At 38.6% G+C, this 14,737-nt stretch overlaps 1 protein-coding gene across 1 annotated transcript; it reads left to right on the top strand.

The window, feature by feature from the left end:
- Positions 1-501: 501 nt before the first annotated feature.
- Positions 502-11,160, top strand: LOC310716220 (protein FAM83F-like). The gene is made up of 5 exons (XM_083523223.1): positions 502-1,110; positions 6,150-6,317; positions 7,614-7,735; positions 8,581-9,278; positions 9,882-11,160. The coding sequence occupies exons 1-5, from the start codon at positions 649-651 to the stop codon at positions 9,926-9,928; spliced, it is 1,497 nt and encodes a 498-aa protein (XP_083379349.1). The 5' UTR covers positions 502-648; the 3' UTR covers positions 9,929-11,160.
- Positions 11,161-14,737: the final 3,577 nt, after the last annotated feature.

Raw genomic sequence — 14,737 nt, 5'->3', positions numbered from 1 at the left:
TCCCACCACTATCACGTCAAAATTATAGAAACCATCAATACTGTACAAAAACGCAATATAACATTTTGCATATGGAAGGTGAATTCAATTTTACTAAAGCAAACTCCAAACCTCTACACTACAACCGCAACTGTTGTTGTTCATATATATAATATGTTCATGGAGCTGGCTTTGTGCACAGGGAACACTGTCATGTTGGAACAGGTTGTTAAAGGCTCTAGTTCAGGTTCAGGTTCTAGTCCAGGTTTGGGTCTTCTAGTCTTCAAATGATGGGAAAAATCGCATGCAACCGCATATAAAAGCATCGTATACAATTACACAAAAGTTTGTGGTCACCATTTGGAAAAGAAGCTGGTTGGAAAAGTCACGTGCCCCTGTCCATGAAGTGTACGTAATAGCGTACCTGCTTAATGACGTCATAGTGGAAGGGCTTTCCCGGATTTTCAGGGGATTTCTAGGAAAGCCAATGAGAGTGAAGAATTTTTTTTTTTTTATGCACCCACGCCCTCCTGTAAGGCTCACCTTTGGCGCGTGCACAAAGGTGAGGACCAGAGCGCTACTTCCGCGCTGGTGAGAACTTCAGGTGAAGAACCGAAAAAAGAAAGAAAGAGTCGGGGGGGTGGTTGAGAGAAGACACCGAGAGCAGCGATGGCCGAGTCGCAGTTAGAGTGCATGGAAGACGGCCGGATCGGAGCGAGCATCCCGGAGTCGAGGCCGGAATTTTATTACAGCGAGGTGCACCGCGCCGCGCTCGAGGAGCTGCTAAGGAACGGCGACGACGCGTTCAAGAAGCAGCTGCGCGACAACGATGCCCGGGACTTCCTGTCGCCGCGCGAGATCGACGCGATCCGGAGCACTGCGGAGCGCTACGACGCGCACGATGACGACGACGCCGGAGCGCGCAGAAAAGGCGCCGACGACTCCACGTCTATGCGCTCGACCTACTGGCCACAGATGTCCGACACGGACTTGCCGCAGCTGGACATGGGCTGGCCCAACACCGGCTTCTTCAAGGGGGTCACACGCGTAATCGTGCACATGCACCCGCCCAAAGACAACGGACCGCACGTTAAAGAAGTTGTCCGAAAGCTGATCCAAGAAGCGCACAAGGTTTGCAGGTTCCTCCAAAACAAGAAGGGCTTTCACAAGTGCATCTCACTCACTATATACACTCTCACAACAGTTACAGCATATGACATATGAAGCCCTTATCCAGATCGACTTATTTATACCACTGAGCATCTCTGGGGTCTTGCTCAGGGGCCCAGGAGTGGCCCTTTGGTGTGGCTGGGATTTACCCTCATGATCTACAACTCCAAAATCCAATGCTTGATTTATGAATAATAGTTTACATATTTATTTATATATTTTGTGCCTTCAACAGTTTACTGAAGAACCACATTAGGCTGGAATAGTCAGGTGTCCCAATAATTTTGGCCCATTTACGTAGCTAAGTTTCTTGCTACCATGGGAAGGTAATAGCTCAGTTTTTAAGAATCTGAATTACTGATCTAAAAAAGTAGGGGTCATGGCGTAGCTGTAGGGCCCTTGAGCAAGGGCCCAAACCCTTTGCGCATGCGACAAGTATAAAGCCCCCTTTCTGATCAAATAGAAATTCTGATTAAATAGAAAAAAAAAAAAATAAATAAAAAAACAGGTCCATCAACTGCATTAACAGACAAACAGAACTATCGCTTTCATTTCATTTGAAGCACGTGTGCTGGAAAAACCTCAAGGAGGAAACACGAGTACATTCACACATAGCATACGTTTTTTCACCGTTGAATATTCGTTCGATTTCCTTTTAAGGCTTCGTTGTTTAAATGAGGTTTTTTCCTTTATAAAACCAGGTATAAACCAGATCGAGTCAAGGGGTCAAGGCAAAATTATTATTAGTAAAAAGAAATAAAATAAAACACATTCCTTCTGCATATGTTTTAAAGACCCCTGGATTTCTCCTGATAAATTTTAAAGTGCTATAAACAGTGCATCTCGTTCATTCAGTCAAAAATTTCTGCTAAATGCCGCAAATGTAAATGTAAACAAATGAGCTCTGTGGTTCTAAAACTGTAAGTCAACATAAATTCATTGTGCTACAAAAATTTAATGTCTATTACCAAGATTTTGGTTGTTTGTTAACAAACGCTTTTTTTGTGCTGGTAGATTTTGGCACCAGTTATAACTATAAATCTGTAGTATATTATTCGAAAATTTATAATATACACTCGATTTTGTGAAGCAAAGGTTTATGGACACCTGACCATGATGTGTATGTGCTTTTTGAACACCTCATTCCACATTTGGTCCTCATTATCTGTTATAATCATCCATTGTTTTTGGAAGATTCTCCACTAGATTTTGGTGTCTGTGTGTGTGTGTGTGTGTGTGTGTGTGTGTGTGTGTGTGTGTGTGTGTGTGTGTGTGTGTGTGTGGAGATTAGGTACTGATGTAGGGTTTGGAGGCCTGGGGCATTGTCGTGCTAGAACAGGTTTGTGTAGAACAGGATTGTGATAGGGAAGCGTAAGCTATGATAGTGAAAGACGTATAATTGTGTGCCTTCAGCTTTGCGGTAACAAAACGACATATCACTGGAAATTCAGGTGTTGCAATGTTTTTATCTATATATTGTAACTACGATGAAAACATGTGATGCTAAAGCCCACTTAAGTTTCTTGCGTTTAAACATGATTCCGTACCAAAAAGTTCCCCCCCATTGGACATTAGTTACATTAGACTGTAAATAGTATTTATACTTTTATATTTTGAAACCAGGGATGATTTTATAATCAAGCTCGCTGTTACCTTTACTGTAACACACACAAGGTGCAGGTTGGTTCATTGTTCATGCACGATGGCTATAAATACACAAGAACTTTGTCAAGAACTTCATAACAAACTATATACAGTAGTTCACTAGTATTGGTTGTAGTCTTGTAGCTGCCTTCCAAGTCACTGAACTTGTATTTTTTTGGGCATGTAGTTCTTGTGAATTCAAGTTCTAACAAGCTTCAGGCCATTTTTGTTTCTCTAAGCACTTCCTTGGAAAAAAAAAAAAAAAACGGATCAGTTTTAGTCAGCCGACAGGAATGTCATTCCATTTTATCTGAACCGAGTGAGTGGGGCATAAACATCACTGTGCAAAATATTTTTCAGCCATCGGAATGTCTGTTTAATGCCGTTTTAACATATTTAAATGGATGCAAATCAGTAATATGCGGCGTGTTTTTTTATTGAATCATTTGAAAGGCCCACATTGTTAAGCAAATGAACGTTCTGATGGTGTTACATAAAACACAACAGTTGACTTTGTTTAGGTGGGGTATTAGGATTTAAGGCGTACCTTGTTCAACATGACTGTCGTTACCTAAACTTGTGTATGTATATACAGTATAGACTTCCATTGTCAAAACCAAAACCAAGTCAAGTCCAAATGAAGGTTAAACCGAGTCATAATGGAAACCACAAACCAGAACTCTTAAGATTTAAGCTAAAAAAAAGAAAAGACACAACAATTTTATTACATTTGGGCACATCAAGCACACAAACACACCATACACCACATTGCCAAAAGTATCGGGTCACCTAGTCATAAGTATCGTATGTCCTTTTTCAGCATCACATTTTGCATTTAGTCTCAATTTTCTCTTTTAATTTCCTCCACTTTTCTTGGTAGATGTTCTACTAGATTGTGGAGTGTGCTTTTTAGCTCATTCAGACACAGGGGTGTTAGTAAAGTCAGGTAGATGTTGGTGAGGAGGCTTCGGGTGCAGTGATCAACGTTCCAGTTCATACCAAAGGTGTTCAATAGGGTTTAGTTTAAAGCTGTAAAGCAGGAGATCTTCCACTCCAACCCATGCAGAGGATATCTTCATGGTGTTTGTTTTGTGCACTGGGGCATGTTTATGCTGGAACAGGTTTTGGTCTCCTGGTTCAAGTGAAGGGAAAATTTCATGCTGAGATATTACTCCAATAATTATTAACTGATATGAAAAAATTAAAAAGTTGATAAAAAATAATAAAGCTGATTACTGGTATTCCCCAGAGGTGGAAAGAATTACTTCAATTACATTTTACTAGGTAAAGTTACAGGTAGACGGTAGAGGGCATTTCGCTTTCAGCTGGGTCTGCATCACTGCCACCTGGTTTGTCCGTCTCCATTGTTTTGTTTAACTTTAGTGTGTTTGTTCTCCAACCATCAAACAATCAGTGCAGAAGTTTCCAGGGCATGATTTTTTTTTTTTCCTTGCATTATTTTTATTTATTGATTTTTTTTTTTTTTTATGAATATGATTTAAAAGGTAGTTAAGTACAAAACCTACTTAGGTTACAGTAAAATTACAGACTTTAAAAAATTACTTTAAAATGCACATATACACAAAAAACGACTTAATTACACAACATAAGTAAATATAATTTGTTACTTTCCACCTCTGATATTCTATACAATTATTAAATCCACAATTATCTAGCTTAATAGAGCTTTTTTAGTGACTTGTCTATATCTAAACCCTTATTCCCAGCAAATAGAATAGTTTAAATATAACTGAGCAGTTGAGGGTTAAGGGCCTTGCACAGGGGCCCCAGCAGGAACAGCAGCTGGGATTTGAAATCATGATCCAACATTGTAACCACTGAGCTACAATACCATTCCCCACTTCATATCATCAGAAAATACTAGATTGATTGCTCTTTTTTTTTATTTATTCGAAAAATGTTTGATAGTAACCATTGTTCCAGATGTTTCATCACCGGGCTGAAGTTTTTTCATCTGGTTGGTCCTATTCATTTTCTCTAACAGTGGTTTTTACAGTTGTTCTGGCCATTTCTTGTTAATAATTTACACACACCCTGTTGTATTCTTTTATTTGCGTAACCTTTTTTTAGCCTCTTTATAACTTTGCTTTCGTTTTAAGGTATGTTCTTATGCATGGGTGTGTATCTCAACATATACACAGTGAGCATGTGAACAATTTTTAAGTGTATTCAGCTTTAAAAAAAATCTAATAAAAAACACCAATCCACTGATAGATCATGTTTGATTCATATCAAGTTTGATTAAAGCAGCAGCTCAGGTGTGTCTTATCCATACGTACCGATAAAAGATAACCCCCGATATCACACCAGCCATATCAGATGTTTTTTTCCTTTCTGTTTGAAAGGTCATGGATACTTCTTATTGTAAGTTAATGCTGCTTGGGTTATTGTTTCAGTTCCTAAAAATAACCCTTATAATAAGGTTCACTTAAAAAGAAACTGCATGTAGCCACGATAATATAGTATTCAGATTGTTACTGGTATAACTTACACTCTTGTTGAAGATGTTACACTAGATTTTGGAGCGTCCTTGTGGAGATTTTTGCTTATTCAGACACATAGGTGTTAATAAAGTCATGTACTGATGTAGGTAAGGTGAGGGGGCCTGGGGTGCAGTCAGCATTCCAATTCTTCCCAAAGGTGCTCAATAGGGTTGAAGGTCAGAACACTAGAGCAGGAGATCTTCCACTCTGACCCCTTTCCATGGAGCTTGCTTTAGGCACAGGGGTATTGTCATGCTAAAACAGGTTTAGGTCTTCTAGTTCAAGTGAAGGGAAATTTTTATGCTACTGCATTCACAGATATTTTATATAATTGTGTGCCTTCAGCTTCAGCTATTGCGTCTCAAAACTTTTGTCCATATAGGATAGATATAGATAGATAGATAGATAGATAGATAGATAGATAGATAGATAGATAGATAGATAGATAGATAGATAGATAGATAGATAGATAGATAGATAGATAGATAGATAGATAGATAGAGAGACAGACAGACAGACAGACAGACAGAGGAAGAGAGAGATAGAGAGAGGGAGGGGAAGAGAGGGGGGGGGGACCTCTTGCAGCTGCACTCTGTACGTTTTTGAAATAAATATCTAAAGACAAAGTTTGTTTAGTTTTTTCCCACCATTTTGTATTATTTTCATGACAGTTTCATCAGATGTTACATGGAATCTGTGATAATTTTTCATGCTACAATATGCTGATGATAGAAAACAAATCCTTACAATACTTCATTACTTCCCTTCATATTTCACAAATGCCTTATTACTTATTAAATCCCATTAGTTGTGAACTTAGGGGTTTCTTTATTGCATGCGTGTGTTTTTCAGGTTATCGCTATTGTGATGGACCTTCTCACAGACCTTCAGATCCTACAAGATCTGCTGGATGCGGCATCCAAGCGTAGCGTCGCAGTCTACATCATCCTGGACGGTAACGGAGCGCCGCAGTTCCTCAACATGTGTAAAAGACTGGAGGTCAGCCCTCAGCATCTCCAGGTGAGCTGAAAATACATAGAACACATATATATATATAAATCAATTGATAAATTGTATGAGTTAATCGCTGATTATTAAAAAATGTATCGCAAATTTTTATCTGTTCTGAATGTACCTTAAATTAATACTTTTCAAGTTTTAAATACTTTAATAAACATGGGCATTAACAGATATGGTTGCTTTATGCACATATATGTTTATTATTAGTGAAACCAACATAGACTCAACATAGAGCATAATAAAGACAAAATATTCTTGTAAATGTTTAAAAGTAATTATGGTGTTTTAATTATCAGAAATCACCAGGACACCAAACTGAACTGTTGCTATGTTTCCACACGGACGTTTTTTAATTGCCGGATGTGTGCATCATGGCGGATTTTGATGCTTGATTTGAGACTTGCCGCATCAGCAAAACAGATGATTTGTCGGTGGATTATTATTTTGTAAAAATCTGAGTAAAGAAAGGACGTCGTGAATAAACGTGTGTTGTATTGGAGCTTTCAATTTCGGCTCTTTTATATTTATTTATTTATATTTTTTAATTGAAAAACGGTCAAACAGAAATGTGTGCTGCGTTAATGAACTTGCGTTAATGCGCTATTAATTTATTAACGCGCGTTAATTTTGACAGCCATTTTGGTCCCCCTTTGCTGACAAAAACAGTCATTAACAACATTAACTCGTCTGTTGGATCGGACCACACGGGCCAGCCTTTGCTCCCCACATTCTTCGGTGAGCCTTGGCCACCCATGACACTCATGCCGGTTCACTAATGTTCGATCCTTTGACTGCTTTTGATAGATACTGACCACTGCAGACCAGGAACATCCCACAAGAGCTGCAGTTTTGGAGATGCTCTGACCCAGTCGTCTAGCCATCACAATTTGGCCCTCGTCAAACTCACCCAAATCCTTACGCTTGCCCATTTTTCCTGCTTCAAACACATCAAATTTTGAGGACAAAATGCTCACTTGCTGCCTAACAATATCCCACTCACTAACAGGTGCCATGATTAAGAGATAATCAGTGTTATTCACTTCAACTGTCATAATGTTATGCCTGATATTGTGCCATTTTTCTCTCTGTATTACAAAGTACTGACACTGGAGACTCCTTTGATCAATTCTCATGTATCCATAGAAAATGTCATCTGTGTGTGTGAAGTCCTTGTGCATAAATGTTACTGTAGCAATTACAATGTTTAAAATTTAAGTAGCTGGAACCAATGTCTGGGAATTCTGCCCACTGTCATGGCTTACAATTTCAAGAAGGTAAACCACACTGCATTTACAGAACATTCGGACCCGCATGCTGAGAGGCGTAGGACTCGACCTGTCCTATGGGAGAATCCCTGGCTGTCTGAGCAACAAATACATGATTATCGACGGAGACAAAGTGATGTTCGGCTCTTACAGGTGTGTGAACCGGTTCTGTCTGCATTTCAACTCAACCTCTCAACCGACTCTCTGTAACGAAGAATATCCAGCTCACAGCGCAGTGGTGTTATGATCAAATTTGGGTTTAGGGACAGTTAACCTGAGCATGGAAAATGAGCTGTAGTCTACATCCATTTTGGGAGGTAGATATTTCATCGAGCAGGAGTTTCAGTCTTGCCCACACCGTGTTCCGCAGGAGCCACACCTGATTCCACTTGTTTAATCAGATCAGCGTGGCCTCCAATCAGCCTCCTAATAGGCTGGAATTAAACCGGCCCTTCGCTGATACGAATGCAGATCCCTGCTGTAGCATTTACATATTGAATAAATGTCTAAGTACCACAAGAGGTCCTGAAATAAATGCTACGTAGCATGTACAAGCGTCTCCTGGAAAATAGCAGCTTGGAAGTAGTCTATGGCACTAAAGGTTAATGACGACGATTTTGCTCATTCGCAACAGTAATTACCTCAGTACAAATCATGGATTTATTAATTGTTAACGTTATTTAAGGAGGAAAAAAACAAGCATGGTGTTAGACATATTATTAATGTGTGTAAATAAACTTTTAACTGCTTTTCCTCTTTTATCTACCTAATTATTATTGAAGAGATGAATGACAGGCGACATTATCAAAGACTGGCCATGAAGATTGATTATATGTGCTGTGAAGGAAGTAACTTGTTTTGCAGAAAATTCACAATATATGGATCTCTGATGTACTGGTGTGGTATAATAAGAATTAAACACTTCATTATGTGTTATATGGAAATTATCCAATTGGTGGCAATTTTGCACTCCATAATCTGTCTCTTTTGTCGTCCAGCTTCTCATGGAGTTCTTCACGTATGGACAGAAACATAATCACCATCATGTCAGGACAGATTGTTGAAATGTTCGACCGGGACTTCAGGGAGCTTTACGCCATGTCGCGCGAACTCAACCTCTTCAAGGAGTTCAGCCTCGGTAAGCGTAGCACAGCAGCATCCACCAGGATGACTGTACCGACGCGGCCAGTGATTACCGCGACTTCTCGCTTCCAAGTCAGTCTGGGAGACAAGGGGAATTTAAAAGTGCCTGCTCACAAATACCACAACCCCAAATACCTGCTAGCGCTCGGCAACCTTCCAAACGACATCAGCACAGCGCAGGATCTAATCGACAAAATGGAGGAATCTAGACAAAGGTTTGCAGCAGAGGGGAATCCAATAGAAGTAGACAACAACGAGCCGCTGGACTTACCCACCCCAACGCCATCTGTGAATAGCAAAAAAGGTTCCAGTTTGTCATGTGTACCTGCGAAAAAGAAAAGATTCTCTTTATTGAGAAAATCGAAACAAAAAGGAGCGAAAGAGGAGAAAGCAGATGAGGGAGATCCTGGACCCTCCACTACAACAAATCCCACACCACCCACCACCAGTGGTACCACGGAGGACATTACAGAGGAACCTAGTGCTGAAACATCAACGTCCAAGAAAACAAAGTCCAAAAAGAAGTCAAAGAAAAATTCAAGTGAAGAGCAGGGTATGTATATTTATAATTATTTACTGATCACTGATAAAGTCTAAGAATTATGTACACTGTTCCAGTCTAGACAAATTGTTTATGTTTAATTGATAGTCTAATTTTACATCCATTCTCCAAATCGCATTTTGATCCAATTAAAGCAATTACAGTGATTGTAAAGTAAAGATAATTTATATTGTCCTATACCTATTATGCTAACAATCAACCAATCAATCAATTTTTCTTCTACTGGATTTCGCTAATGTTGCTAGGTTTTTTGCTAGCAGGTTAGCAAACTGCAGGTCACCTCAAGGACATTATATGTCTGTCTTTTTGTACATAAAGAGTAAATAAATTAAGGAAATAGGTCCACCCACTTCAATTGTGATATTATACCAAGTTTTAACTTTGACCCACAAATAATAGTCTACCTATGCAATCATTTTTACCCTTCGTAACTTTAAAAATCTATAGCTTGAATGGAAGAAAAAAATTAAGCAGATTTTAGACAACATATTCTCGCCAGTTGAACATATATAAGCTACAGAGTAAACTACTGAAGCACTACTAATAATGATTTCAAACCTTTTTTCTACTGATTAATACATTTTCTTTTTTTAGGTACGGAAAACAACAAAGGCACCAAGAAGGGCTGTGTCATCGTCTAAAGAGTTGAATGAAACGAATGAGAAAAGAGAAAACTAAATACACATTTTTCCCTCACATTAAAGAGGCTAATCGGCCAAAATGTAGCTTATATTTGCTACGAATTGAATCCTTCCTCTAACCTTGTGTTGTACATACAGTTCCATATCTCTTTTCTAGGTAAACACGGAATGGGATTTGTTTGATATCATGTACTACAATATGTTACAGCAAATCTGTATTACTTTTAGGGAAATATTATGGCTGACACTTTTATCACAGTGTCTCTCATAGTGATAACTGCCCCATTTTCCTCATAATTTGCCCATTTGACAAATTCCCATGCACTGGCTCTGTCCCATTGTGCAACCCTGACTAACTAAAGAGAGCTAGCAGTGATGCTTCCTTTGAAAAACAACAAGCAAACTACGAAAGTTTGTTTATGCTACAACATAATGCAAGTGAACATAAAGAAGGATTTTAATATGAGCTCAGGACTACCATGATGCGCTAGCTTTGATATGACTGACCGAAGATGAGTAAGGCAAATTCTAGCATCTGGGATTCAAACGAATGCAAAGTCAACTGCTTCTTACCCATGATCTTGCTGACAGACTAAAAATGGCCATGTTGTTCTTTAAAAGGGAAGTTTGTGGGTAGGCCAAAGTTAAACCGTAAAATTCCACAGTAGCATACATGCACAAAAAAATATGTGCAGCTACAGCAGGCTAGACTAAATCGTGCCACTGGGGATTTGATTGTCCCGATGCAGGCAACACAAATTTGGCCAAAGTCGCATCGATGTACAATCGATGAGCGAGCCAGAGGATCCAGACTTGAAAGGGGTCCTCATCTGGGTCATGTCTGAATTTTCAGTGATTATAGTTTCATCATTCATATGGAAACTGGAGTATATAGGAAAGAAAGATGCTTTATTTTTGAGAGTGCATGGTCATGCATGATACAGCGCCCTTTTAGAGCACTGAGGGTTAAGGGTCTTGCTCAGGGGAGTTTGGCAATACCGGGGCTTGGACCCCCGACCTTCTGATTAGTAACCTAGTGCCTTAACCACTATTATTGCTAGACAATAATAGGCCACCGACTGCCTACGTAATTCTACAGTGTAGCCTGGAAAGAAATGACCTCCAGCTGCTACTTTATACCATTCTGTGAATTTTTTATTAGTTTTTTTTACATTGTTGGTGCTATTGTTCTGGTTAAAAAGCAACAAAAAAACAACAAAAAACAGATAAAGCTAGTTTGCATCAGGCTCCTTCTAGCGAAGCATCTAATCTTCGACTATTCATATTGAACACATTACAGTATATAAATTAGCAATACAGGACAAATTAAAGGTACCAAACTTTAGAAACTGTACAGTATATATATATATATATATATATATATATATATATATATATATATATATATATATATATATATGTACTGGACGAGCGCCGGTTCACGATTTAAGGTTGGAGTTTACTCTGTTAAGTTTGCCTGCCGTTTGAAACGTAAAATATTTGTACAATTTTCGTCGTAATCATCGTAAGATCGTAAAAAAAAAAAAAACACAGGAAAAAAACATCGTAACTCAGGGACTATCTGTACAGCATACCAAATATGTCTTGGCTGCATATGTAACTGTGAGGGAAGAATTGTGCTAATATGTATACATTTTTTCAGGAGTCATTCTTTCTTTTATTCATTTTTTTCATATCTAGTGGCTGTTGTTGTTTTTTTAAGTCTCAGGGACATTAAGCCTTTAAATGCAGTGTTTAAATGTATTTTATAACAATTTTTGGAACAGACTGTATGGTTTAAATATCGAATTTAGAACATTGGGGCAATGATTAATTTTTGTGAAGCGTTTCAGCTGTGAAAACAATATAAAGCTGTACTGCCACCTAGTGGTCACTTTGTGTCTTTATAATTATGTAGATTTGTGTGTGTGTGTGTGTGTGTGTGTGTGTGTTTGTGTGTGTGCGCGCGTGCGCGTACTCAAATATATATGACAGTCACTAAAAATGAGTATGAAAGTGTGTTACTTCCTCCTGTTGAGTGGAGTTTACCACCATGTGCTGTGCGTGAGTCCAGAGTGTGTTGCAAAAGCTTGGGCTGCAGAGAGAACAGCAATTCAGGGAAGTGTAAAGAACGCATTCTGCAAGAAGTCTTTAACAGGAAGCAGAGTAACACCGGAAACAGGAAACAGGGCCCAGTGGGGCAAAATAGAACCCTAGCTACACCGCAAAATCATGCGATCATGATGGCTGCACGCTTGCTGTTAATGATTAACGTTACTAGTTAATAATGTGGTATGAGAAAGTGGTCTTTTTTTAAAACATATAGATGTTAAGATGTTTGGAAAGGGTGATTCCATGATCACAATTCCATTTAGTCAGTATTACATCTTAGAATTTTTATGATTAGCACATAAAAACAGAATGCAATGACTGAAAATGTGCGAATTAAAGGAAATATTTAAGTAGAAATTTGACTTTTGATGTCACCTATATGAGGATGGGTTCCCCTTTGAGTCTGGTTCCTCTCAAGGTTTCTTCCTCATATCATCTAAGGGAGTTTTTCCTTGCCACTGTCGCCACGGCTTGCTCATCAGGGACAAACGCACACCATTCACCTTCACTGTTGTTTTCTGTAAAGCTGCTTTGAGACAATGTCTGTTGTGAAAAGCGCTATACAAATAAACTTGACTTGACTTGACTTTTTTGTCGGTTCATAATGCACCAAATGTGTTGAATGGTGAAAGGCAGGCCAGTTTAGCACCTGGATTCATCTGGATGCTGTTGTTATAGATGCAGTATTAGATTTAGCATTGTCTTGCTGAAATATCCAGCCTTGAAAAGATGGATATTTATAAGAAGTCTGGAATGAAAACATAAAACCTGTACACTGTATAAACCTTTCCAGATGTTAAAACTTCAAAGTCTTCAAAGTTGAGAGTGACATTGACAAAAAATTGTAAAACAAATGTCTTGTGGAGTGTTCCCAGACTGAAAAACTAAAGGTAGACCAATGAACAAAAGCTGTGACAGTGCAGAGAGCGAAAGCTGATCCAACAGAAGAATTAGTGTAGCAAAAATTCCATAAAATTAATAGAGCAATGGAAGAAAATGGCCTGTTTGATGAATCATGTGGATGGCCGGGTGAAAGTGCATTGTTTTCCAGGGAAATTTATAACACGAGGATGACAGGGACAACTGCAAGGTAGTGTAACGTTGCTCTGGACATGCTTTCTGCTGGGAAACCCTGAAACCTGGTACTCATGTGAATATTATTTTAACACACCACTTACTTAAATATGGTTCTAGAACAAGTCGAACTCTTCATTGTAATATTGTTCAGTGGCCTCTTTCAGCAGGATAATGATCTCTGCAAATCTACGCTACACAGATTGTTCTGGAATGGTTTGAGGAACGAGGTAAACAGCTCACAGTGTTCACAATTTACAGGAAATAAAGTGTTTGCTGCTAATATCCTGGTGCCAGACACCCACAGCATCCCTCAGAGGTCTTGTGGAGTTCTTTTGCCAATGGGTCAAAGCTATTCTGGTGGTAGGCACATGGTTTTAATGTTACATTTACAGCATTTGGCAGACGTCCCTATCGTTTATACAAATGAGCATTTGAGGGTTAAGGGCCTTGTTTAAGAGCTCAAACGTTGCAGCTTAGTGGTGCTGGGATACGAACTCATGACATTCTGGTCAGAAGCCCAACATCTTAGCCACTGACCTACCCCTTCCTCTTGATGTTAACGCTGATTGGTTTAAAAGTCATTTAACTTTCTGTGATAGATACGAACTATTATACATACCAGAGACAAGGACATGTCCTTTTTATTTCTCCTAAATCGAATCAGTGAATATTATTTATGTCATGCGTATTCTGTACATTCGTAAGTCGATATGACACATCAGACTTTTATTTCTGTGCAGTTCCTCATATAAACAGCAGAGTGAGCACTGGCAGAGGTATAATTAGTTTGTGAAACAGGAACCTGAAACCAACCAAGCAAAAGCGATGATGTATTTCCTGAATTCTTTGGGCAATTCTGCAGAGAGAATGAAAACAAAAGAGAGAAGAAGGTTGAATTATTATTATTTATTTATTTTTTTACGTGAAAGACCTCTGACCAGACAGACATAGTTACAGAGTAAATTTAGCCAAATCCAGTTTAGGTAATCTTCATCCATAGTCCCTGGTTTTAAGGTACTAGGTTAGTGATGTTGAAACAAATAGATGTAATCTGTATTTGGGAGCAGGTTGAGTAATGTGTAGCTGAGGAACTGAGGAACCGGCATTATGTTACATTTATAAGTTGTATCTAAAAGCATTGCTAAGATACTCTCTAGTCAAAAAATTTATTTTTCTTCTATATGGAATATTTCACTGTAGGAAACGGTTTACGGGTTTCTTCATTATTTGTAACAGTCAACATAAGCCATTGTCCAGAATTTTTACAAATGAGTAGATAAGGGTTACAGGTAATGAGGGTCTAACAGTGGCAGCGTGGCAGAGCTGGACTGTAAACTCACTACTTTCCAAGTAGAAGACACCTTTTCTGTTTTAGCACCTACATGGAACAAACATGCACTCAATATCTGAACAAATGAATCACTAGCATTCTTCAAATGACATCTAAAGACCTACCTTTTTCTAGCAGTGCATAAATTAGTACTTATTCAAACTAAAAATTTTTTTAGTTTGACCCATTTTTCTGGTTTTTTTTCCACAGCACTTTTGTAGATCTTTAACTTCGACCCATGTAAAAAATATATCTTCATGGCTTCACGTACAGCAGCACTAGAACTTGTT

This window comes from Silurus aristotelis, assembly GCF_946808225.1.
Source record: "Silurus aristotelis genome assembly, chromosome: 2".
In the NCBI taxonomy this organism is placed as follows: Eukaryota; Metazoa; Chordata; class Actinopteri; order Siluriformes; family Siluridae; genus Silurus; species Silurus aristotelis.
Note: the sequence above shows the minus strand (reverse complement) of the source record. Positions and strands in the feature narration are given on the sequence as shown.